This window comes from Aythya marila (genome assembly GCF_965140915.1).
Source record: "Aythya marila genome assembly, chromosome: 4".
NCBI classification, from domain to species: domain Eukaryota; kingdom Metazoa; phylum Chordata; class Aves; order Anseriformes; family Anatidae; genus Aythya; species Aythya marila.
The window spans coordinates 10,838,374-10,866,232 of NC_139045.1; the positions used below are offsets into that span (position 1 = coordinate 10,838,374).

General features: G+C 34.1%; 1 protein-coding gene across 2 annotated transcripts in view; it reads right to left on the minus strand.

The window, feature by feature from the left end:
• Positions 1–27,859, minus strand: part of CCSER1 (coiled-coil serine rich protein 1) — a gene marked incomplete at its 3' end in the record, with an annotated part of 642,080 nt that overhangs the window by 242,871 nt on the left and 371,350 nt on the right. For both annotated transcript variants that reach the window (XM_082760286.1, XM_082760287.1), the window contains exon 8: positions 22,712–22,795. In XM_082760286.1, coding sequence (XP_082616412.1) covers positions 22,712–22,795 — 84 coding nt within the window. The remainder of the gene's footprint in view (positions 1–22,711; positions 22,796–27,859) is intronic.

A 27,859-nucleotide genomic window follows, 5' to 3' on the forward strand; every position in this document is an offset into this window, starting at 1 on the left:
ATAGAGCTGAACTCCTGCTACTAGGAATAGAAAGTATTTTTTCAGTTAGTGGCTTCCAATCCATGAATAGAACCTCTAACTCTGAGTACAATTGAGTTTGTACGAGTATTATTTCTTTATTATTCCAGGTTAGCAAAGTAATGAAGCTCATGTTGAACAATGAATATATACCAGAATCTTACTTAAATTTCCTTTTCAAGTTGACCTCATCTTTTTCCCAATCTACACTGAGCATCAAGCCTCGTGGAACTTAATGGGATAAGCATTTTAAAATGGAAAACTGTCTTTCTCGTATAAAAATTATACATGTAGCACATAACTTCAGAAGTTTTCATTAAAAACATTTTTTTTTTGGTGGACTTTAAATAGCATTTGAAGATGCATTTTGCAAGGCTGATGTAGTGTGTAAAATAGTATTTTCTATCAGAAACTTAGAATATTGATAGATGTACATACAGAAGACTGGATGATGATATGGAATATACAGAATCATATATTCACAGAATGATTTGGGTTGGAAGTGACCTTAAAGATCATCTAATTTCAATTCTCCTGCCATGGGCAGGGACACTTTCCACTAAACCAGGTTGTTCTAAACTCCGTCCAACTAGGCCTTAAACACTTGCAGGGACAGAGACTTCACAAATTCTCTGGGCAAACATAGGCCTTCAAGGGTCTTGGTATATGTCCAGAACTACTGTGATAATTTATTTTCTATTTTCTCTTGTGGAACAAAACCAACAAGAACAACTACAACAACTATGAAACAATGAAGTTTTCTGGGAAAAATGCATCTTCTGCAACTTCTATAATAATTTAAAGCATTACCTAGCTTCTAACAAATAATTGTCATATTCTGAATTCAGCACTAAAACAGCTTGCTGACTAGAGGTTTTCCGAATGCTATCATGTAATACATAAATTTTGTACTTTTCCACCTTCTATTTCACTTTTACTTTCTAGAAGGACAATGGTTTTCATAATTTAAAGAATTTCCTACAAATTCATGTTAACTAAATGTGTGTGTGTAACTTTTTCTTTTCCTACTAGTTTCCATTTTTCACAAATCAATTTGAATAAAATTCCTTGCATTCTGTTTTGATAATTATTAAATATTACCACTTAAGATTTGACCTCCCCTTTTTGGAGGAGAATGAAGCAGGAGAAAGAAGGTGGTAGAGGTGATAGTTTCCTCTAATCAGAAAAGATCTGATTAGAGGAAAATCATATCTGTTTTATCAGACCTCTAATCATATCTTTTTTATATGAAATGGCAGGGATATTTCAGGAAAATATAAGTTCTGGTAATACTAAGAAGTGCATAAACAAAGATTTTAGAGTAAACCAAAGTGAAAAATATTTAATCTTCTCACCATGGGCTATATTATACTCAGGACTAAAGTGACTTGTACTCATAATTCATGGAATCTCTTTCTAAAACACATTAGTGCTATGTTCTAAGAAGTCTTACTTTCTATACAGTTATGTTTGTTTTTTTCCATAAATCTCAAGAAACAAATAATTCCTAATAATGTAAAACTGGCCAACAGACTTTCTAAACACACACACATACTTACACGCACAAATTTGCAGCTTTAGAACTGTACTGCGCAGAACAAATTCCTGTAAGGAAACTCCTTTTTAATCATATAGTTTCAGGACACTGCCAAGTGCTGAAGTACTGAAGCAGTTTGCACATTCAATAAGAAATCAAGTCCCATAGAAATATTGATCCTTCTCTCTTTCAAAATACAAGCTTTGCTTATCATTAGACTTCTATTTCAGTTCAAGGGTTAATCAAACTACTTTTTAATTACAAGAAAGACTACTGTTATGTGAGTATGGAATGTTTTTGTTGTTTTTTTTTTTTTTTTGAAGAGAAGTGTTGTCATCACTGCAAGTTTTGTTTTAATGTTTGAAAACCCCCTTTCAAAGTCATTTATTACAAGCCACTGCAAAGTGGTTTGCCAAACAAAAACACATGGCCAAACATATAAAACACCTATCCTTCATAAGAAAAAAGATTTGAAGACTTCAGTACACTCTATTGGCCAGCCTTTCTCACTTGCTCTTTCTGTAGTTCAAGGAGACCAAGAAAGCTCTAGGAAGGAGTGAGAAACAGCTCCTTGCTCCATTAGGGACCACCTGGGAGACCTCCAGAGGGCTTCTTGGGAAGAGGGTAAAAGAAGACACAGCACCTGATACGAGTAATATTGTTTTGCATACACAACATTGTCACTGCAAAATGTAATAAACATTTCTAAGCACTGCATCATCAGCCTATAAGAGACATATCACAGTGAATTGCTAATGCTGATATTTCATTCTCATCTGAAGATCTGGAGGAAGATTAAAAATGTATTGGGAGAACATATGAATACTTATGAGACATGTTAGTACATATCATTACCCGTAGAGTCACTGTTAATTTCTTAATTCCATATTAATAGAAGCAAGGAAATGGAAAGCGACAAAAATTAGTCATGCTGAATATTGATAGCCTTTTGGGTAGGAATATAAAGCAATATTTAAAGCATTTGAATATATATATACAAATAAATAAATAATCGGTATCTAGGTTAACAGTATATTAAAAAGAAGGATTAAAAATGAATGAACTAATCAGATTTTTTTTACAGTTTATAAAATATGGATAACTGCAATATTTTAGGAAATTTACTTTGCTCATATTTAATTCTATTATGCTCAAGATCTAGAAATATATTATCTACAGTCAATATAAATCTTTTTTTTTTTTTCCTTTTTGTCTTACATACAATAAACAGTGAAAATACTAGAGGAATTTGATTTGTAGTTCAGTCTGCTAGACAGAGTACAGCTTTGCTTTTCTCTTATTTGGCCTCTGTGAAGATCAGTGTGTTTAACTAAACCACTGACATCTCTAAATACCCAATGACTTTGCTAATGTCCTGTCTTTACAGACTTACTGGACAGATATGTAGTGGGGTACAACACAACCAGTCTTTGGAATTGCACTCTGCAATGAGACTTTCTGAAGCCAAAATACAACACATCGTACTATTTCAGATAATGCCTCTGTGAAGAAAGTCCAGATGTTTACGAACACATGGAATTGAGAGAATAGGGAAACAATTTCCAAGCACTTCAGGAATACATCTGGAAAAAAAAAATGATGAATCAAAAAAATAACCAGTTCATCTCAGACAATACTGGAAACCTTGAAAGGTGCCCTCAATGAAAATATGTTTTCTTCAGTATGCAGAGCGTTAAAGAAACTCTGTAACTTGAAGACTTCTCTTAACCACAGGAGAAGAATCTTGATATATGACTTGTCTGAATACAAATTTTAGAAAGATTGGCAACCTATAGATATCTATGTCATACTGATATAAAAGAGTAGCACTGCTCTGCATGTCAGTGAAAAGAGACAGTTTATTACTACTTAGAAATCTGATGTTTATGTTAGAGTGATGGATGAGTTCCACATCACCCTATGAGGCATCCTTGTCTGTCCTTACTCTTCTCTCCCAAACCCCCAATGTACGGCTGTTCATTTACACTGCATCTCTTACATCCCATCTAGCACTTACATGGCCACACAATGAGCTGGATCAGCTCTTTGATACAAGAGTACACAGTATTTACTATTGTTGTATCAGTTTTCCATTATACTCGCATTGACAGTATTCAGTCATTAGAAAAATGCAAAAAGCAACAGTGCAGTATTTGTCCTTTCTTACTGTCTTTCCCAAGGTATCTGCTACTGACTGCTAGTGGAGACAGGACACTGTATGAGACCAACCTTTCAGCTGAACCAAATGATGACTGTTCTCAGATTTTTATAAGTTATTGTTCTTATATCCTTTTGGTTTTATGATCTGACTGAGAAAGGTGCAAGCATTAGAAGGGAGCAGGCACTATAGCTTACAATGAAATTTCAGGGAAACTAAGGCCTATTTCTGACCAAGAACTTAAACATATGTTTAATTGGAAGGTTACGCATAATTAAAATTAGAAGAAAAGCACAGTACATATTTAAATCACGTGAAATGCTCAAGTGCTTTGCTGCAGTAGCAAATGACCCAGAGAAAGGTATGGGACTGCTCATAAGCTTCCTTAGTTTTCAGTTTTAGCTTAACATCTGGTTTATTATAAAGAAGAGTTTTTGCATACAATCAACTCTGTCATTATCTTAGACGTTGGATATTACTTTAACATACTTACAATATCAGTAACGCTTTTTGAAAATAAACTCCAATAATTTCTGACATTTCTGTGATAAAGTAGAGAGCACCAAAGTCATTAAATGAGAATATGATTATTTTGGTTGAATATGGTTAACATAGTCATTTCACAGATGTCAGTGTACAAATAGTGTTGAGTTATTCATCTGGTATTTTATATGTAGCTTATAATATGAAAAAAAGAAGTCTTATTTTCATTCCATGACAAATGTGTTTGGAAGCAGGTACTTCCTTTTTGGAAGAGAAATAAGCCAATACAACAAAACGTTTGCTTTTTGTTGTATGTTACAAAGCAGGCTATTTTGCTTTCTCCATGTGGATAATGAGACCTAAAATGTCAAAATGTTATTTCTCTTTAAGTTACAAGAAAGTATGAAAGTTGCGGAGATGTAAGAAATTTAAGTATCCAGAAACACGCCTGTTAGATAACTTCCTTGTGTTTCTCTACTTACCTCTCAGTGGCAAAATATATTTGCTGTCTTATTCATAATTTCATAAACTACCCTTCCCCACATTGCAGTAACCTTGTTATCCCTATAAGATAATAAGGACATGTTTTAATACCTCCCTAGAAAATCAGTTTGATGAAATTTAATTCCTTGCTCCAGATACTATTTGGTAATTTATTAAACTTCCAAAATTAGTAAGTCTTTAATATGGTGACTGAAAGAGATATAGCACACCTTGACCAAAATACTTTGAATTCTGATGTTTCAGCTCCTGAGAATAGAGGCTGTTCATTACTGCACATCTGCACTCTAATACAGCTAGTGTCTACTCTCAGATAGTCCCTCTCTATTGAAGTAAGGTAAATAAATAATAATCAAGTCTTCTGTGGAAAAAAAATGGCAAAAGTAACATCAGGTGCTTGTATAACCACTCTAAACATTTCTGGAAAAAAAATATTATTAATGTGTTTATTTTGATTAAAAAGAGCTACATGTATTCATATTGTTCAGTAAATAAGAAAATGTATAGTTTTATAATAGATTTCATTTCAGAATTTGTTTCCCAAGAGCTGAAACAAGGAAAAAAAAAAAAAAAAGCATTAATCTTTGCAAACCACAGTCAAGAATGATCCTCATAGCATTAAATACTTAACAGTCACAGAATAACCCAAAATATTTTTTGCTGATATCAAAAGACACTAACAAAAGCTGCATACCTTGAATGAAACATATCTTCAGAACCATAAAACAGAAACATCTGAACAACTGATCAACTATACCTTGATTTCCAATATATTCTTTCCCTTATTTGACTGTAAATGAACTAAATTAGTTGCCATGCATAGTTTTTCCACAATAGTTTTTTGCACAGAGTATGTGAAAAGGTCTTAAACTGCTATGACATTTTATCACAAAAACTATCCTTAAAAATATGTCTTCTTTTCCAGTGCTACTAAATGTTCTTCCTCTTTGAACTGGCAGCAAATAGCCACTGAAAGAATTTAATTCCTATATAAGAATTTAATTCCTATAAAGAATTTAATTCCTGTATTCTGTGATATATTCAGACTAATTTCTTGTAACAAGGAAATTCCTCTTCATACACAAAAAAACAGTAACATTATTGGGAAAAGAACCAATTTTAAAATGTTCTACTTCTTTTGTTTGCTTTGTTAGTTATCATCTCCCCCTGAAATCCCATTTGCAGTCTGGAAGTAGGAACATAGAAGATCCAAGACAGTGTGAAGAGTTCAGCAGCTTTTCAGTAGCAACTAACTAACCTGTTCCTCAGAGATGGTGTTTTAGTTAGGAAAGCAGTTTTTTACAGAAGCAGATGGACCTGCATACTGTGCATCATGGCCTTTGCTATGACTTCATTTACACTGATAAATAAGCCAACTGGTTAATTTGGGTGGCTGACATTGATACAGCTCACAGTACCATGAGAGAAGCAGTCAGCCCTTGCTGACAGAACCTGCATGTATGCATATTATGCATACTTGGAATATAAAGTAACATCAGTTAATTTTACATCATATATTAGTTTGCTGCTGTAGGTAGAAGTCAGATGTACTCAGCAGATCCAGTATCCTTTAGAGACTTCTGCACACTCACAGTGCAATAAGAACTCTGCTGCGAACACCATTCCACTCAAAAAGCAAGCTCTGCTGGCATAAGAGATTTTGACTGAAGGTAATTGGATCCAAATTAGGATTTCTGTTATATAAAATTAAGTTTAATAATTTTATAGAGAAGAGAAACTGTAGGAGCACAACAAAGTTTCAAAGCAACAATACCCTCTGAATTGCAAAACATATCTCAAAGGGTTTAAGGGTACATCAATTTGGACTTTAGTTCACCGTACTAGATGAGTAGACCTGTACAAGCATGAAGTTAAACATTGCAGTCTAATGCAGTTTTTATTCTTTAACTCCATAATCATGGTCTTTTGACTTGTGGAGTTTGGTCATAAATATCTCCAGTAATCTCCAGATATGGCTATAGTTTAATAATATTTCTTTATAATGCTTTCTACACTAATAAAGAAAAATAAATGCATTTGTGAGCATTAAAGCAAACATTTATGAAATTATCTCAAAAATAAGACTCTAATGTTTTACACATTAAATTAACTGTTGGAACAGTGTGAGGATAGTCGGCTCTGCCTAGTAACAAGTGGCTAAATGGAAAATGTCACTTAATGGGAAGACAATTTTCTATCCCTCTAACTCATTTTGCAGTAATTCAGTACCACTGTATATATTTAATATCAATTGTCATTAACAATATCCCATTTAATGTCAGTTGAAAAATCATAAGTTTCCTGCTTGTGGTAGTACTTAATGCTAGGTATTATATGCTACAGAGATATCTTTTTCAGCCTCTCAGTAAAACGTAGAGTCTATTCATGATTTCATAGAAGTTTTTTAATTTCAGTGAAATACTATTTGAAACAACAACTTCAAAGGACAGGACTGAGAAAAGCAATATATGATGATAATGCCTCTGTAACTATATTTCTAGTTCAAGAGCTGGCAATTAGTAATCCTGTATCACAGCAAAAATAAATACATAAATAAATAAATCCTGTAACAATTACTTAATATTTTATCTGGTTCCCTAGCCAGTCTTCAGCAAATTCCACCACAGAACCACACTCTTCAGCTACTTGTTCACCCCTAGCTGCCTGCATAAAAGCACTAGAATTCAGTAGATTTCTCTTTCTCTACTTGTAAAATAAGAATACTTTTTTCCTTTTTAGTGTTTAAGATGTGGAGCGAGTTTGCGCTACCAACCCATGCCATAGGTAAGAAAAAAGCTGGAAAATCTGCAATTCTTTCAAGGTGCTGTATGTTCAGCTTACTCAAATGTGCATAATTTAAATATTTTTAAAGTAGCCAGTTTCAAGAAAAATTAAATATTGAGAAAACATACCATTGAGTTAGCAGCATCCAACACATGGTGAACAGAGAGAAAACTTTATTTTTTCCTTAACCTTTTGTAAAAAGAAATAACTCACAACTACATGAACCCACCAGTACCATCACCTTTAAATGATAACAATATGACAGTTTGAAGACTGAACCTATTTCATTTAATTTTATAAAGGCTAATATGAATTCTCATATGTGTATTTCAAATATATTTCTGTGTTCTTAAAGCACATAAGAAATGAAATGACTGTGTTTTGAAGCCTTTCCCAAAACATGTCCTCCTAAGACTATCACTAAGGTCTATGTGTAAAAAATATACGTAGGTCTTCCAGTGACACCGCATTTTGTAATGAACAGAACAACTGTGTCCTAAGACAAGTGATTTCATTTTCTTCATAATCAAATGTTTCTAATGGTTGAGAAAATGTTAAGCTAAATCCTTGACCATGCTCCAGAGCATGACTTCCCATTTCAGAACTGTGAATCATGCAGGAAGACCAAAACTTTGACTCCACCACCTCTCTGGGAAACCTTTGCTAGTTTTCTGTCAAATGTACAGTAAAGAAGTGCTGCCCGATGTTCAAACAGAAGCTCTTGTGTTTCCGTTCGTGCCTATTGCTTCTTGTCCTGGCACAGGGCACCACTGAAAAGTTCCTGGCTCTGTCTTCTTCACCCCTCTTCCCCCCCCCCCTTTCAGGAATTTATACACATTGATAAGATCCTCTGTGAGTTTTCTCTTCTCCAGGCTGAATAGTCCCAGCTCTCTCAGGCTCTTCTCACAGGATATGTGCTCTAATCCATTAACCATCTTGGTGACCCTCTGTTGAACCAGTATATTCAGGTCTTAAAGAGATTGCTCAGTTAGCAAGTCAAAGACCGAAGATGGCATTTACACTTGCATGTCCCAATCCCTAATATAAGTATCCCCAATCAAAACTAAGCAATGCTTGGTTATTCAAGGTCTTGGTTTAATTTATTGTTTCTGCTTAAGATCTGAACATATGTATTCTCCAATTTATACTAAACAGTAATTTATTCTACACACAGCATCACTTTTCGAATTAAGCATCATTCAGTATAAACACAGAAATCAGAATTTGGCTCCAAGTTTTGAGAAATGTAAACAAAACAAAATACAGAAGATCTATTTAATCAATGTACACAGAGGAAATGCACAATGAGAAACAACACTGATACTGATAGAAGGCAGAGCTATTTGAATGAAATGGAGTTTAAATGGGAGCAGAGCCCCATTATTACCACAAAATAGCAGTATAAATCTTTTCCACAGCAAATTTCTCTTCTTTGTATCTGTAATCACACAGGAAAAATCTGACCTAATCAAACAGAATTTTTGTCATCAACTTCTAGAAGTGACTGGTATCTCCTGTTGGAAACTGTAGAACTACTGAGGTTTTTAATATGATGAATCATTCCGAAATAATCAGAGAGAACTGAATGAATTCTGTGCTAGTTCATTGATTAACAGCAAAATTTTATGCTATCACCCCATATTCAAGGTCCCATTCTCTCCTTAGATCTACACTGATGATATCACAATAGCATGAATGCAAGAATAATGCAACTAGCTGAATTTTTATAAACTGATTAGATGCTGTAAGGAAGGAATATTTATCTTTTTTTTTTTTTTTTTTCTTTCAGGGATTTACAGTCAATGAAAAGCGGCAAAACATGGAGTTAATTTCAACCACCTCTTACAGAAAGAAGAAAACTTTAGAACACCAACAGAGCATTTTATAACCTTTATTTCTTCAAATATAGAAGAGAAAAATACTTTCAGTGCTTACTGAATTTATACATCATGTGATAAAGTTATGCAAATAATCCATTTCAGTTCACCTTAAAAACTGAAACCAACCCCATATGGGACTATATCTAAGTGGCTCATCTAAGAAGCATTTGAGTACATCCAATTCATATCATAGCCACAGGAGAAAAATCATAATTTTTTAGTCTTTTGACAGAAGAAGTGCATTTTCACTTTATTCTATGATACATGCTTCCAAATGTAAGACCATACCCATACCATTTAGTTCACAAAACAAGTCACCAAAATCTGAACCAGCCAAGGGATGTATGCACATCGACATTTGAGTTCAGACAGGGTTTCAAAATAAAAATTCCCAATTAAATGAGAACTCCCAATGTGGTTTATACCAGTTAATGGACCCTCAGCATATGAACTAAGCTCCTGTCAGATAAAACTGAATTAAAATATGTTTTTGAGGAACACACTTGGTGCTCGTCAACTCTTAATGAGGGCCCAGTCCAGAGGATGAGATTTAGGAGTAAACCCTCAGGACACTGCAGGTGGATACGGGATCAACAGAACCAGCTGTTAACAAATTTCAGATCCATTCATACTGAATCACAGTTCACAGAATTTCTAGGTTGGAAGAGACCTCAAGATCACCTAGTCCAACCTCTGACCTAACGCTAACAGTCCCCACTAAACCATATCCCTAAGCTCTACATCTAAACGTCTTTTAAAGACTTCCAGGGATGGTGACTCCACCACTTCCCTGGGCAGCCTGTTCCAATGCCTAACAACCCTTTCGGTAAAGAAGTTCTTCCTAACATCCAGCCTAAAACTCCCCTGGCTCAACTTAAGCCCATTCCCCCTCGTCCTGTCACCAGGCACGTGGGAGAACAGACCAACCCCCACCTCACTACAGCCTCCTTTAAGGTATCTGTAGAGAGCAAAATGCTCTGATGCTGGTAAATGCTACTTTGTAGTACAGAAACAAACATTGAGAGACTCATAACAAACATTTAAAGACTCATGACATAAGCAATACAGACAACTTATCAGGCTACAAATTACTGTTCTAATAACACAGAATTTTACCGTTAATCAATGAACTAGCACAGACTGAGAAAAAAATAAAAATAAATAGTGATGTTGAAGTTAATTCTGAAAATTTCAAAGAACTTTAAACTAAAAAAAAAAAAAAAAGATTTTTTTTTTTTTAATTTGAATTTAACCCAATTTCTGACTGATAAATTATTTCTGTCCTGAAACAAGACAAGTTTGAATCTACATATTTCCCTTTTTGAGATCTTCAGGACAATTTTAACAGAAAGTTAACTGTGTGTTAATTTAGTCATAAAAGTGAAATCAAAGGTTCTTAAAACCACTAGATCTGCATTCCGACCTGGAGGTACTCTTCTGGATTTCCATCTGAGCAAATTCAAAAGCTAACCTTGCTCTCACAGATGTTCTAAAAGAAAAGTTCATTTAAGAAAAAAATTGCTTGTTGTGTAATGGATGGCCTTACAGAAGAATCTCAATACTCCATCAGTTCTTCCTAGTCCTACTTGAAATGAAAATGAGCTCTTCCAAAAACCCAACAAACAAAAACAAATATTTCTCAATAAATATTATTTGCTACATAAAGGGTTGCACAGAAATTTTTTAGAATCTATGTATCTTGACAGCAGGGAGATAAAACATCAATTTCACTTCTAGAATTCAGCTGTAGAAAAGTACTAAACCCTTGTGGGACTGCACGCAAAAAGCCTAGTGCTGCCGAGCTTTCACCCCTATTGAAGTTCATATAGTGGTTTAAGTGTAATATAATACCATTATATTTAATGGTATTTTAAAAGAATGGTCTGAATGACATGGTATATTCAACTATACTTTTTTTTTTTTTTTTTTTTTTTTACAAAAATTAATAAAAATTTGTGTTAAATAGACTGCAGGGGCATCTCAGATGATCATTTGGAACTCTGTCTTCTAAAGCTTAAAGGGTAATGTACTGTTTTAAACCCCTTTGACACCACGTCGCACATCTCTCCATACTGAGCTAGCTTTATATCTCTCTGGGTACTCATTACAATATATTCTGTATATATACACAAAACACCCTGTCTGTTAAAGTATAAAATTGCACTTTGCTCTTGGTGTTTAACTGTCTCTGCCCCAAGAGGAAATACATATATTTCTTTCTTTGACAGTAAAATTGTAGACTACCAAATTCATAAATATAATGATACAGTTTTGGCAGGGTGAGACTCGTTTGGATGACCATGAAAAGTGAGAGATACAAAAGAGCATAAACTCTTTTTTTCTTTCATTCTCGTTCATCTCCCCTATGCCTGGGTAGACATAATACAGAAGTATATATACAACTATAATATCCCATCATCAAGAGAGTCAGCAATAAAAGGGGTGTCCAATTACTTTTCTCAGAAACAAATTACCTACTATACTTAGGTTTTTGCTAACTCCTCTGTCAAAAGTCACATATTCTGACTTGATAAAACATTTTTTCAGAACAACAGAAACATACTTGCAAGCTGATGCAAGTGCCTAAAGAACACTGAAGACATTTCCTACCTAAGTTTTGCTAGAGCTTAAATGTTTTTTAATGCACTTCTGATTCCTCTGGGTGACAAAAATATTACAGGATTCACAGCACTTGCAGTGAAAGTGGCAGTAATAATCACCTCCAACAGATGACTGTGAACAGAAATGAAAGTTTCTCTAGGATTCAAGCACATATTTTTTTTTTCAAATCTTCCCTAACGGCCATCTATCATTCTGGTTGATTTTGTGATTGTAATTTCATAGCTTCTATCATGTACTTCAGTTACCATAAACCAAAAAAGTTTCACAGAACAAGAAGGATTACTAACCTTCCAAATAATACTATTCTTTCTTCATTTTTACCATGTGAACACTGTTGTTATTTCACTTCAGAATGATTTTTTTTAATTTTCTACACAAATAAAGGTGGGGGGAGTTGTGCATGTGAGATGGCAGGTGCCATTGTCAGCCTTTTTTTTTTTTTTTTTTTTTTTTTTTCCAGGCTGCTGTTAGATGTACAACCTCTTTCTTTTGCTTATGTTTCAGGAAGTCACAGCACTAATCATAGGAAGACACGCAACTTAGGTAACATTAGCCTTTTTGCGCTTCCCTGTTTACAGTTCAGTACACAAATCTTCCTTAAATTAAAGTGCACAATCTGATCTAACAAACAACAAACTAAGCTTCAAACAATCTTTATATGTCAAGTATTACAATAATATACCTGTCTATCAAAGCATGTTATTAAGTAAATGAAACATTCTATTATTCTACAAAATGGATACTTACACTCCTCCCCTCTAGGCATTCCATGACAGGACATGCTGTAAATCAGCAAGGCTCATCAGCACATCAAGTAGCTACACTTTTGTGCATCAGCTAAAGACATAGATCTTATTGACAGATAAATCATGAGAGGAAACGAGAGCTTTCCTTCCTCTTCTCATTTCACATGGAAGTTTTGCACAGAAAAAGGGTATATCAACTCTGATTTCAGTCTCATATATGTTCAGTCTTGCACTGAAAAATTAATAGGTTTTTGCTTTGCCATGGAGAGGATATTTGTTAACTGTAGTTTGAAGAGAAGAATGGAGTTAAAAGTTATAGTACAATGTAGAAACTACAACATTTCATTGAGTGCCTACAGGGTTATGGAATGTTATTATTCTATGTTGTATTTACTCATGTAAGTGTATACAAGTACAAAGACTCTAACACTACAAAACACAAAAAATATTCCAACAATTAATATAACTATGAAAAATAGATGAGAAAATCCTAACAAAATGTAAAATAACTGGGGTGGAAACTTCCTTAATATTCTTCACTTGTGAAGAATATTCACTTCCTTAATATTCTTAGTATTTTTAGCAGAAGATTAAAAAAAAAAAAAAAAAAGTTCAGTAATAACAATATATGTGAAAAAAAAGCCTTCTTGCTGGATACTACTTAAAATTTTCTGGCTAAGCAAAATAGTCCACATTTTAAGAGCCAAAAAATCAAAAGAAACACACACATGCTACTAACTCTGATTTGACAATTAAAGATTAAATAGTACTAGTGAAGATGTCTCAACAAGCTACTGCAGGATAGAAGGCAAGGCATCATTCTAGTGATTCTGAACTGAAGGGAGATAAAAGCAAACATCTTTGTCCCTTAGGAACTGAATTCCATTTCCATAAATCAAAGAAGATGCAAAAAAATAAATTCCATGGAATGCCAGAAACTGATCTAGTCTTGCTTACTCACAGTGGCTAGTAAGGATCATTTGCATAGCAAGTTCTGTAAGCTGAGTACATCTATGTTTGCAGTGGTCTTAGAAAATAGGCCTATTGACAATATAAAAAATCCCCCATCCTCTTTACAAAACCCTTCCTTCAAAATCTATAGCTCTGCTTTTGCAAGTAGTATAATAAATATGCATCTCAGCTGAGCAACAATGAGCTCTCCCACTGCTTTAGATCATCCTTTAATTGCACCATTTTTTATTTTTCCAGCCTATTAACCTGAACTCCTCCAGATAAACAGCAAATATGCTGATACAAGTTCACAACACAACAGTATATTTATTCCTTCTCATCACCATCAGGATTAGTACAATACATACACTTGTTCTTTCCAAAACTGTAATGAGACAGAACACTGTTGCACAACTAGCAATGTTTGGTGAAACACTCATTTGTAAGCTGGAGCACAAATAACACAGTGAGAAAGTCTGGCCATAGTCAGTGAATTCTGATAAATAATACAGCCTGCTAACTCTATTACTCTTCTGGTAAATCATGAGAGCTCCCTTTGAGAAAAACAATATAATCTGTAAGTCAAATTGGGAAACGTAAGACAAATGTCATGCATTATTGCCAGAAAACTCCGAAATATGTTAAGTACATTTCAAACATATTGAATAATTCATAAACAATAGCTCCAGAAAAAAAAAAAAAATCACTTTATATTCTGTGCTGAACAAAGACTGGTAAGCACCAGTTTATTGCTTTTTATTGTATTAGGTATCCAAAGCAACCCAATGAGAAAATACTCAGAATTTAATATCCCAGGGGAAAATAAATAAATAAATAAAATAAATGTATACTGTGTGAGATTAAGTCAATTTAGTATTAACCAGTAACTTATTTTCTTTTCCTTGTGATTTAAAAGTAGTATGTGGTTAAAAGCTAGTAAGATCTTTGTCTTTAATTTGATTTTCTGATGGTGACCATATATTACCTTATTTTCTTCTAAATCAAGGTATAAAGGAGTATAACAGCTCATCTAGTTAAATGATCAAAGAAACTAAAATATGAAAGGAGATTACTTAAGTAATATATTTTTAAAAATAATTTATCAATGAAAGTACAATTTGTAAGCTAACTTTCTGGTATGAGTCTAGTCAGGTTTTTGTGTATAGTCTTGTAATATGCTTCCTTCCTGAAGGGTGATGAATCATGGAATGGCTCGGGTTGGAGGGGACCCCAAAGATAATCTAATTCCAACCCCCTTGTCATAGGCAGGGATGCCACCCACTAGATCAGGTTGGCCAAGACCCCATCCAGCCTGGCCTTGAACACCTTCAGGGATGGGGCATCCAAAGCATTTGGATAGTCTGTCACACCAAAACTCCAGTTTAAATGCTTTGCCACAGAATCCATCCCCTTCTGGGACAGTGCCAAAGGCAATGCAGCTGAACATTGGCCAGAATACTGAGCTTGAAAATAGTAGAACCAGAAACTGGAAACAGGCATCAAGTCCACCTTCTCAAACTGTGGATGAAATATGCACAGGACAACAAAATAATTGTACATTGTGCATTGTTTTTTATAGAAAGGAAGAGGGAACAATATTTCAAAAGACAAAGGAAGATGAAGGAAATCAAAATAGCAGAAACAAGACCTAAAATTGCAAATGTAGAACACAAACGTAGAAGAGCTGGATGGAAGAAAGAGACTTGGAACTACATCCAAAGCCTACCTCTTTCTGACACAAAAACTGTCAGATTTCTACTGTGCACAAGAAAATCACATTTTATATAAAATGTGCTAAAAATATAGCACCAGTTCCAGGACATATGTAAAACCAGCATCCTTTTCTTCCATCCTAGCAAAAATAACACAGGACATCTAAGGTGTTGATTAGCTGCTCAAATCCAGTCAATCAACAATACTTTATTCCATTCACTCACTTCTGCCAAGCATTGGAAAATGTCATGGGAAAATTTCATCTCTTGCCTGCTATCCTTCCTGGTCTCTAAATCAAATCAACCTTAAGCAGCCAGGAAAAGAACAGTTTTGCTATCCAAAAACTGGAAGAAAGAACATAAATTTTTTCCTAATTTCATAGTTAACACTTCACATGGATCAAACAGGTAAGCAGCAGTAATATCCTTCTGTGAAAGTTACAGTAAAACTCCACATACATATTACAGCTCTAAAGCCGCTTAAAATCATTGCAGAACTTGTCTTAAAGAAACCAGAGCACTTGAAGAGGGGTGTTCATTTATGGACATAAAATTATGTAACGGACATTTATATGTCCATTAAAATACGTTAAGTCTTAAAATGCATGAATATACTGTGAGTGAAGGAAAAAATATTCAGCTAATTTACAGAAAAATTGAGGAGGAAAACAGCACAGTTCTCTTACAGCACTTCACTAGAACTTTAACAAAGTAATATTTTTGCTGTTAAAAAACAGCATTCTTCATTTGTGATGTTTGCTATACCAATTTGTATGCTCAGACATTTCCATGAATCACGCCCAGCATGGCAAGAAAAACTGGACAAGACACTAATTTATAACTGAAGAAGAAACAAACCCGTTTCTTATATTAGGTCTCTAGTGAATTGCACAGACAAACACCCTACATCTTCAAAAGCAAAAATATTTCCTCAGACAGAAAATTAGTTACTGAAAGAAACGGCAGTACCAGCTGATTCATTAAGCATTTCTGTGCAACACGGAGAATAAAGCATGTATTAATCTGAAACTCATCCACATCAGATGGCTGCAGTAAGAACATGTCACACAGATGCCTTTAGCAACATACAGAAGCTGTTAACATACAAATTTAACTGCTTATCTTAAGCAAAACAAGCTTTCCAGCATACATGTATTTGTTTTTAAGCAACATTACTTCTCTTTTCACTCCTATATATAAAAATAACTTAATAGCATGTCAATGGATGATACCAACAGAAAACTATCTTGTAAACATTCATGTAACTCGAATAAGTAATGCTTTGAGAATGTATCTAATATCAGGAATATATGGCTATTTCAAGCAACAGGAAATTTCTGTGGTTTTAGTACCCTTGGCGTCAAAATATTAGTTATTCTGGAGTGGAAAGTAACTACCAAGAAACATACTGAGTAATAGAGACAGTATGTGTGTGCTGTACATTTTGATTAAGTGACCAAAACTATACAAAAATGACACTGGTGCTTTGCTGCCTTCCTCATATCTTTCATTTCTAGTATTTACAATGCTATATTGATTTAGCTTTATTTCAATTACCCACTAAGTATTGGTACAAATCCTGTTTTGCAGGACCAAAACTCCCTTTGCAAATCTTAGGTGAGGAATGTTCCAGTCAGCTCCCCGTGCTCAGCCTGCAGAGCTTGGAGGACACCAGATAACACTCTAGTTCAATTGTGACATAGTTGTAGAATAAGACAAGCACAAAGTAACATGTTGCTACATAGGAAATATAATCTAATATTCACCATTCATTCAAGGTGAAATTTGAATCTCTAAAAATATGTTAGTTAAAAGCATAACATATTCCTCTTAGGCATACATAAAGATGATGGATTGCAACATATAAAGCATCACATCTCCAAGAAGCTGCCATTTCTGTTTGTCCTAAAATTAACCAGTAGCTATGTATTGCAATATATCTTGATATTTTCTTGATAGCTGGTTCATGTAAATTGGTAAAAAAAAAAAAAAAAAAAAAAAAAAAAAAGGAAGTGAAACAGAGACCTACTTTGTTACTTTGTCCTATACAAACCCAAAACTGAAGATCTCAGCGATCTCAGAGTAAAGTCAGGTCATATTTGCCTGCTTTTACTAAAAGGCCCATCAGTAAAATGCTGCATGTTTCAACACTGGCAGTCTACAAGGGATGCTGTGTCAAAGATAAGCATATGTGGTGCATTATTATTAAAGGAACAAAAAGCTTTGTGTCTCAAGGGAGACTTAGGACAACTTTTCGTATTTCGGATTTGCTCATTTCTACAATATCCTTTTTATGACTTCAGGAGCAGCATTTCAGCAATATCTGGAAGACACTAGTCTACATAAACGACATAATCATTTATTTATGCCAAACACCACAATATGACAATTGTTAGTGATAAGGATTTAAACTAACATGCGGAATTGCCTTCTCAAGTGTCAAGGAATATTAAAGATCATATCTTACTGGAAGCTTCTCATCGAAGGGACTGCCACAGACAAAGAATTGGAGGCTAATCCCCATTGTGTGTCATAGGATATTGCCACTTTCACACTCTGCGTCTGCCTTGTACAACTGATTCAGAGACTAATTACAGCAGAGATAAGTCTTTTCCGGAATATACACAATTAATTCTCTTGTAAAAAGGGGGAAAGAAGCCTGACACTTCAATAACGTTTAAATACATCTAATCTCTTCCTGTTCTGCTCCTAGTATTTCCTAAATATGAGGAAGAAAGAAGATTTGAAAGTACTTTACAACTGTCTGTTCTTATGTAAATCACCCATGGATGTGTAATATCCCATCAGAAAACAGCCAACATGAAATAATACTACAAACCAGTAGAACATAAAGTGAGTGGGTAACCAGTACAAAGATGAACCTAGAATGCCACTTTTTTTTAATACGTAAGGACAATTATTCTTTTCAAATAAGGTTATCTTGCTTCTTTAAAATTTGAGGAGTATATTTTTAAGTTTATAAAATAGATTGAACTAATCAAAATTTCTCCATTTTGCCAACAATTCCAAAAATTGTATTCACCATGAGTTCATTTTTTTTTTTTTTTTTGCAAATTGATTTCCATTAATTTTGCCAAATCTCATTCTCAGCCTGTCAAAACAAGTTGTGATTCCAGTACTGCACATTCCAATGCATCTATATTGGCAGAACTATATTCTGAAGTGATTTTTACACTTAAACACAGTGTCCTTCAAAAACCATTTGTCAAGAGTATTCAAGTGCATCTCAGGCTTTCTGTAACACTTCAAACTTGGATAAGTCATATTTAGGATCCTTCAAAACCACAGCAACTGACTAATTGCCCATTATTGAAATCAGACCACAGAAAAGAACTAAGTTTGCCATCATTCTGCACTTCAGGATTACACAAGTTATATTTAGGAAAAGCAAAACAAATCAACAACAAAAATAATAATAATAATAATAATAAAAAACAACACACAAACACAAAGACAGAACAAAACAAACAACATCTATGATTCTATGATTCAAAAAAACACACACATGGCTTAACATAGATTTTAGACATGAAGACTGAACTTGTTTACAATTTACAAAGATAAAAGAAAAAAATACATGTTTTGTTTTGGTGATTCTACAGTACATGGAACTAAAGCATTAATCTCTACAGTTTAAGGTAAAGCTCAATTAGCTATCACTGTGCTTAGCTAGTCCATAAATGTAAAAAACTCCTTTTTACATTTGATAAGGAGCCACAAAAAAACAAGCATTTGATAAAGAGGCAACTCCACAGCAGAAAACTACCTCCAACTGCTGAGCTATAAAAAAGATTCATTACCTGACTTGACTTTGCCTCTTGCTCTACTCAGAATTCACACAAACTGCCCCACTACATTTTTTATTTCAATGGGACAACATGCATGACTCAAGTTACACAAGGACATTAAGGGTGAAAGGATAATGATGTTAGCAGTCATTTTTCAGTGTTAATGTTTCTGTACCAATGACAACGGTAAAATAAATATTACTGTAGGCAGCACTCAGTTATTTTTGTCACTATACCATGAAAATATTTTCTATTTGAAGTAGTTCTAAGTTATCAAACCAAACCAGGAAGAAAGATTTATTTTTTAAAAATATATATATAGAGAGATGCATATTCAATGTAGAGATGAATGGGAAACAGCTGATGTTTCACACATTTTCCTGTGCCCAATGGAAACAGAGACTTCCATTTGGTTTGTATATTTTAGGTAAAAGGAAAAAAAAGAAAGTGCAAGTAAATAACTCCTTGTCATGAACCTACACGATGAACTCAATTTCTTTGATCTTCTGGATAAGAGGTCATTTTCACCAATGAGTACAGCACTGAGAGAAAGCCAAAGCTCTGAACCCAAATTTTAAGTTCACCATCTTCTAGGAGCTTTAGAGCAGTTTTGGGTGCCAGACATGTTGGAGGCCACTCTCCTCCAGCTCCTGAAGCAAGTATTTTTAAGGACATAATATGAGAACAGAGGAAGCAATTCCACTGCTCTGCCTACATATATTTATTTCATCAAAGACAGAAAGACACTTTTGGTTAATAAGAGCTACAGTGCAAAATTATCCTTAAAAGAAAACAAAGCATTTGAAGAACTATGACTTATCTACTATAGCAGGTTGTTGTTTTTACAACTTTTAAATTTCCATATTCAGAATGACAGTGTTCTGAACTCTAAATACAAGGATAAAAATGATAGTTAACCACCAGTTGCCATGCCAGAAACATACTGTAGACAAATGAAAATGTACAATTTTATCAGCCAATAATTTCCATTCTATTTTTTGTCTAGACATACTAATACTGACCATTTTACAAACATATAAATCACTGTGGGATTTACAGAACATTAAAGCATCTTTTGGCAAATTTTATATAAGCAAAGAAAATATTTTTATCAGAATTTTATAGCAAAAAGAATTTATAGCTGCTTCAGGCACCTCAGAAACAAGGAGCAAACTGCAGAAGGCTCCTCTTGGGAAAGCAGAGAAATGCAAATAGGAGATTGTGACAACCATATGATGCCCAAAGTGGGTTATTGAGCCTTGCAGGTGTGCCACAGGGTGGAAGGTGAATCTGGGATGAGCAGCTGGGGCTTACCCTACCCAGCCCCACAAAAAGCCCCAAAGCAAACTGAAGTCCTCTGCTGCTTTTCAGAGGACTTCAAGATGCATTCTTAGCCTCATACAGGCTTGCTTAGGAAATGGTTTAGCAGGTAGTAGTGTGATGGTTGGACCAGATGATCTTGAAGGTCTTTTCCAACCTTTATGATTCTATGATCAGGGACACACTTGGCGATAACTATAAGTACAGACTTTTTGGACAGTGAGACTTTTTGGATGCTTAAAATCAAAACTATGTTGGAAAGAGCTGCTCCGGAACCGCTTAACATTAAAGAAGCCTAAGCTGACTGGGTGCCTCCCCTGTTTGATTGCTGAAGTCCTTCAACAAGTAAGTAGACTTTAGTGTAGCGATTCCACAGATGCTGACAAAGCAATAGTCACTTTGATCCAGAAGATTGCCAAAAATGTTAAGTTTTGGCACAAGTTCTAAGTGTGTTTTTAGTGAGCTTTTATACTAGTCTGTCATTTAAATTCTAGCTGCTCTAGAAAATTCTGGCAGCTCTTACAACTGGTAAGAGGGGACAAAAAAACCCACACGCCTTCACAAATAAAACCCCCAACCTTTTGCAGATACATAGGATTGCAGGAGAAATTGAAAATAAATAAATAAATACACAGACGGCCAAAGCCAAGATGCTGACTCCATGATTATGCATCTGACACAAAAAAATTCCTTTCTCCCTCCAATTCTCTGGACATCTCTTACACTGTTTTATTTTATTTCATCTTAAAGTAGAGTATAAACCTTAAATGTAGCTTTATCTCCCAATCATGCTTTATTTAATAGCAGTAAATGAGATATGTTGAATCCTTTCAAAATTACATTTCAAATCACTAAATGTGGTCTCAAGACTCTCACTTGTACTCTCCATTTTTTTGTTTTATTTTTTAAACCCTAAAGTGTCAAAACTGAAGTCTGTTAAACATAGATTAAATACATCATAATCACTTTTACTCAAGGAAATCCTTATTTCATGACCCTAGGCAGACAAACTTTTCTGTCTCTTATGCCTTCAGAAGAACTGAAATCCCTATGGACCTTTTTTCCACAACTGGCAATATACACAGGTGAACTTTGACAACAGATACAGCAACAGGTAACTACAGCTCACTGTATCAACATGGGATAATTTAAAACTGACAAAGTTGTTGACCAGTTAATAGCATATGTTTTGAGCTAGGCTGATATAAAATTAATGCTCCAAGACTGTGCAGAAGCTTGATGTTTCCAATGTCTCATTTTGTCATTTAATTTTAGATAATAATTGCATAATACATCATTTTTTAATGTAGCCAAATATGAAACAAAGAGTATTGATGACCTGTATTTATTTTGCAGATGTTACTATAACAAAGGAATCTTTCATTCTTTAGCAGCATTATATTACTCAATGCTAAACTTAGTTGTTTGTGCTGATGTAAAAACATATTACTTTTTGTTAGTATTTAAAAGATGCAGTGCAACTTTGCCACAGTCACAGGGCTAGAATTTCTGACCTCTTGTTTGAGCCTGACATTGTGTAGTGGGTTTACGTGGCAAGGTTTTGGTAGCAGAGGGCCATAGGGGCAGCTTCTGTTTTACCTCACTCAGCCACTTAAGGCTATTCTGCCTCATCTTAAAGTGTTAGTACTCGAAGTGTTAGTACTTAAAGTGTTAGTACTTGGTAGCTCGTATAAGATCAGCAAGCATAAGAATTCATTATTTTATTTAAATTAAAAATACATCTACTTAAGCTGGAAAAAAAAAATCTACCGGACAGTCTTGTAGACATGAAACAGCTCATTATTCCGTTAGTATTCATAATTTACCAGGAAATGTGCTAGACCCTTCAAGATTTCTGGCATATGCATACAGTACTGTGCTACTTCTCTGCCACTAATACTCTAAGACAACTTTAATACTATGATACTGTAAGACAACTGTCAATATAATCTTTTAAAAGAAACTTCTACTAGCGGTGCATCTAGATAGTAGCCAATTCAGAGGCTGTCAAGTCCCTAAAACCATTCAGTCAGTGCTCTCACAGTGTTAATCTGAATAGTTAACATAGCCTTAAGCTAGTTATTTTGCAGCTGGTGTGAAATTGTATTTCTTTTGTTTCTGGTCTTGAATAACATTATCAGACAAATGAACTTAAAAAAATAAAATAATAATAATAGTTCTCCCACTTACCAACTCTTCACGAAGTTGGGCTATGAGTTCGTCTCTCTCCTTCAGCTGCAACTTCAGCACCGAACATTCATCTTTAATTCCATCCTACAAAAAATATTAAAAGAGATGTTATAATAGGTTTAATGCTTTTACTTGGTCTTGACAAGAAAAGGCTGAGATGATTCACATAGTGTGAGATGATTACATTCAAGTAATGAAACTCAATTCTCCTTTGTCATCTGTTGTATTTTCAATAACACATTCTAAAGTTGTAGCATAAACAAATTAATGCATCCAAAGACATTACACAAAAATGTGAATAGTTCCCTGCACAGAAGTCCATTTCATTATTTTCTGATTATTCGAAGCCCTTTTTATTGAAGATCCCATCAGGTCATTCCCTTTCAGTTAAGGAATATCTACAAAATGTCATAATTTTTCTCATACAAAAAAACATTAGAGAAGTATCATTTCTGAAGCATTATTGTGGAGTTTATGATCTTGAAGAGGGCAAAAAAGAAATTAAAGAAGACATGCACAGGAAAAGTAAAGCTCCCTTCTCATGCATACCTCTTTTTTTCCCCCACATCATTCAAAACAACAGCAATTCTGATATTAGATGAGCAGAGAAAAAAAACCATTTTCCACTTAGTACTTAGTGATATAACCACTGACAACACCTCAATTTGATGTGCATGAAAATGAACCTAGTAGCTAAACTGTAGCCAAATCCAGATCCATGAGGCAGTCTGCAAACAATTCCATTGCAGTCTGCAGTTTTTGCAGCTTGCAAAAAATCTCCAGGCAATTTTGAGAATTCATGCAAATCTAAACACCTTTGGAGAAGAAATGTCTATCACATTTTTGTGTGTTGTTCTAGTAAACACCCAAGAGGAGAAACCCAAATTAAATTTCTGAAGTGTTGAAGACTAAAAACCCAACAAACTAACCAGTCCAAAAAAATACATATATATCATAATAATTGGTCTTACAACTATAAATGGAGAACTGCATCCTTATACCTTTCTAGTTCAAAGACTTATTTAAAACATTTATGAAATTTGCTGGTTTCTATTATTTTTGCCAAATCAAAACAAAACAAAAGCAAGCCATAAGCCAAAGAAAACTTCTGGGAACTAACATATGCGTGTGTATATATATACAAACATACATGTATGTATATATACATAAATATATATATACACACACACACCACAGTTCTGTCCTTAGTTTAAGAGTACTCCAGTTTAAATGCATAACATTGTCAAGAGCACACAACATAAAAATGGTAACAAAAGAGTTGTCTCAGTAGTTCTCAATAAAGAGCAGGCTTAATGGGGAAAAATATATACAGGTATATATATTTTTATATATATGTGGCATGGCATGTCTGGCTGGTGATCCCTGTGTCAAGTGAGGTTGGGAAATTCTAACATATATTGCTTCTTGACAACTGAAGGGCAAATATATATTGATTTAAAAAACACCACTTAACCCTGCCTTGTACCCAGATTCCTGACCACAAACATCTTAACTGCAGAATCATTGTCAACAAAACAGATATTTCATCTGCCACCCAAGCATCTCAGAAAAGAATTCCTTGCAATTTGCTGTACATCAATTTGCATATGTATGCAAGTTACCCAGAACTGGCTAATAAAAGGCAAGCGCTAGCAATTCCCAGATTTTTATGTCACTGTTTAGTAAAATAAGTACTAATAAACAATCCACACCACACAGGGTTTGCAAGAAGCTAAGAGCTCTTTCTTATTGAACAGAGTGTAGAATCAGGATTTTGTAATCCTATTTGGCTGCACAGTATTTTTGTATGCATCATTCGTTCTCAAAATGTAAGACAAAAGAGAAGAAAAATGCTGCTTGGTGCTTCTATGTATCTATTATATTTTGAAGACATTCCTACTATAATACCAACTGACAACAGGAATACAAGAAACACAGTATCATCCAGGAATAAAAGAGAAAAAAAGTAGAGCAGATTGCAGAAAGGCTTGGGTAATTTCAGTATCCCATATATCTGTCTGAATGTATTAGTAACAGAAGAACAAAACGCAATGGAACCAACTATCTGTTGCCAAGACTACAGTTCTTCCAGAAAGCAACTTCTGAGAGCTAGAAAAGAAGAGAAGGCTCCACAATCACATTCTGTATAAGGACCATAAAATATTTCAATGAAGGATTGTATGGAGGATACCAACAAAATAACATATATTTGCAACATTTGGCGGCATGAAAAGCTGGTAGAATGCTGCATTATTTATTAGTCTAGAGGGCAAGCAGCAATGCATATCAAATTGTGTGAATTTGGAAACAGATTACCTTTACTCTCTGGTAATATTTCATTATCCACTGTGAAACTGTAGTACATCACAAGGCAGTCAAGGAAAGGCCAACACATTTGTTGAGGAAAGCTTCTCAAAGTGAATGAGGAATAAAAGACACACTCCAATAGGAATTTATTGTAAAAATTAAACTACCTAAGAACCAGAGTACCCTTCTAAAGAACTGTCACAAAAGCAGACATTACAGAGGAATGGACTTGGAAAGGATCATCTGTTGTTAGCAGAGAGTGCAACCACTGCATCATCAGTCTATGCCGTAGTTATGGAGTCAAAAGAAATATCTCCCCCAATACAGTAGAGTATTAAAATATATGTATATATAAAATATATATAAAAATGAGTACTGTAGGACTATATCATTCAGACTTTATTCAGACATACAAGATGTCTGAATAAAGATGTCCATGTATTCCTATGTTTAGAAAAATAATCTTGCCTATAATGCTGGTTATTATAATGCTAATTATGATAATGTATGCAAAATATTTCTCACCTCATAGCATCCCTTATAGTATTTATAGAGCCTAAGAGAATAACAAATTTACATATAAGTATACCTTAGTTCAAGTGCCAACCAGAATCAATTAAGAGATCAAACATTTAAAATTCTGCTAAGTAACAGTTACCATTTCTTAGCATTTACTATATCAACATCCCTGGACACTGTAGTTTCTTACCTTTCTGCAAAAAGATTTTAGAACTGTATATTTTATCAAGAATTCCAGACCAATGAGAATGTGGATGACACGAAAATATTAGTTACCATTTCAAATCATTTCATCATATATTCCATGCATGTGTTCATAAACCGTCTCACTACATTTTAGGCTTTTGAGGATATTTTATTGAGTTTAATAAATTATGTACTACATATTAAAAACAGTATTACATACTATAATCTTATTCTCTTTACTTTTATAAATTTTCTTTATACTATTTTGAGAAAAAAAAAAAAGAAAAAAAAAGAAAAAAAAAAAAAGGATAAGATATCTGCTCTCCCATATAGTAAGCATGTTCATAACAGAGACTTTTCCAAAACTGCAAATACGTGATAAAAAGCGAAGTCAATTAACAGCTGGTTCTGAAAAAGTACTGTTAGACTGTAGGGGACACAGCATGCTCTGTAAATGAAGTGCTTTGTCTTCAAACTATTTTCTTTTGTTAAATTAAGGTAATCAAAGAAAAAAAAAAAGTTTTTAGTCTAAATTTCAGCTCTCAGCTTCTCAGCTCTTACAGAACTGGCTTCCAAGTATACTTCACACACACACACACACACACACAAAAGCAAAATCTTCTCAGAAGAGCATCAGTCGTATTTTTTGATTACATTCTCTGATACTGTTAAAAAAAATAAAAAATCCAGGATTTAGTTTATATTCAGTATGGATCTACTGTTGTAATTGTATGTGATTATGGTCAGGATGCTCTTCAAATCACCATCTTTTTACCTCTTCAGATTATCAGCCTTTCACTTATTTTCAGTCTTACTTTATGACAGCAATTGGTATGTCTCAGTGCTAGCATTCTCCTATTTTAGTTTAATTCTGTCCATCTGGAAAACTGCTAAACATAATAGCAAACTTGTTTCTCATCAGATCAGGTCACAGGATGACAAACTGTACTGCACGTGTGAAGACAGCTGCAGTAGGTTATACATAAGTGCCAGAAAGCAAAATAATTTCCATTTTGAAAACTTTATACCTCTTCATTCTTAGGAGCCAATGGGCATATTGTACTTGTGGAAATCACAAAGTGCTATAAACAGAACTAAACAAGTATTATGGAAGATAAATGTAATGCAATCTGACTTCGATATAAAATGAATATGCTGCCAAAATAGCTCCATAAAATTAGAATATTATAAAAATCATTTGATAAATGTGCTAGATTTCAGCTAAGTAGAAACTTAACCAACTTAGGGTCATACAAAAAATTAACAACTACTTAGCTTGTAGTTTCTTAAAAAAAATATCTTCCTAAGTGGAAAAATCCAAACTAAGAAATTTAGAACTGAGTGCCAGGTCCAGAAAGCTACATAAAGGCCGTGACAACTGAAGCTTCTTCTAAGTTATGCAGCAGACTCATACAGCAAATTCAGTGTTTCTGAATAACTATCAAGACCATTCAGAGAAAACACTGGTTACTTTAACATTAAGAGGATTTTTATGACAGCAGTATAGGAGTCTAGATTATGTACAGGGTTAGGGATGTCTTATGGTCCACTTTATACCACTTTGCATCTGAAAAGCAGCAATTACTTTTGAAGATCTTACCTGAAATTTGTAGAAAAGTACCATGTTGTATTTAGAAACTGAGATCCTACTTGTTTTAACATGTAGCATGTCAAGATGTTGTTTTATTAACAAGAAAAAATAAAATGTTTTTTTGGGATTAGTCTAGTAAGTAGAGTTCTGGATATTGCAGTTTGTGGTTTCAAAAAAGTCCTGTCCCATCCCCTCAGGTAATTGTTTTATTGGTTGCAATTGTTTATTGTTTTTTGTTGTTGTTGTTGTTTATTGCTTTTTTTTTTTTTTAAGATTATTTAAGTGTCATGAAGCAGAGAACCTGAGACTGTATTATTTGTTGAAGACATTTCAAAAGGTCCACCTTTGAGATGGCCCCTACATATATTTACACCAGAGTGTATTTATATCATGATATCTATGTACATATACAGTTCATTTTCAAGTGTTATTTTATTTTTTCCTTTCTAATTCACTCTAGCTCTATGCATTGTATCCATTTATATCTGTCATATCAATTCCTTTCAGTCCCTCTAAGAGAGGAATGAATTGTCTGGCTGCAATTC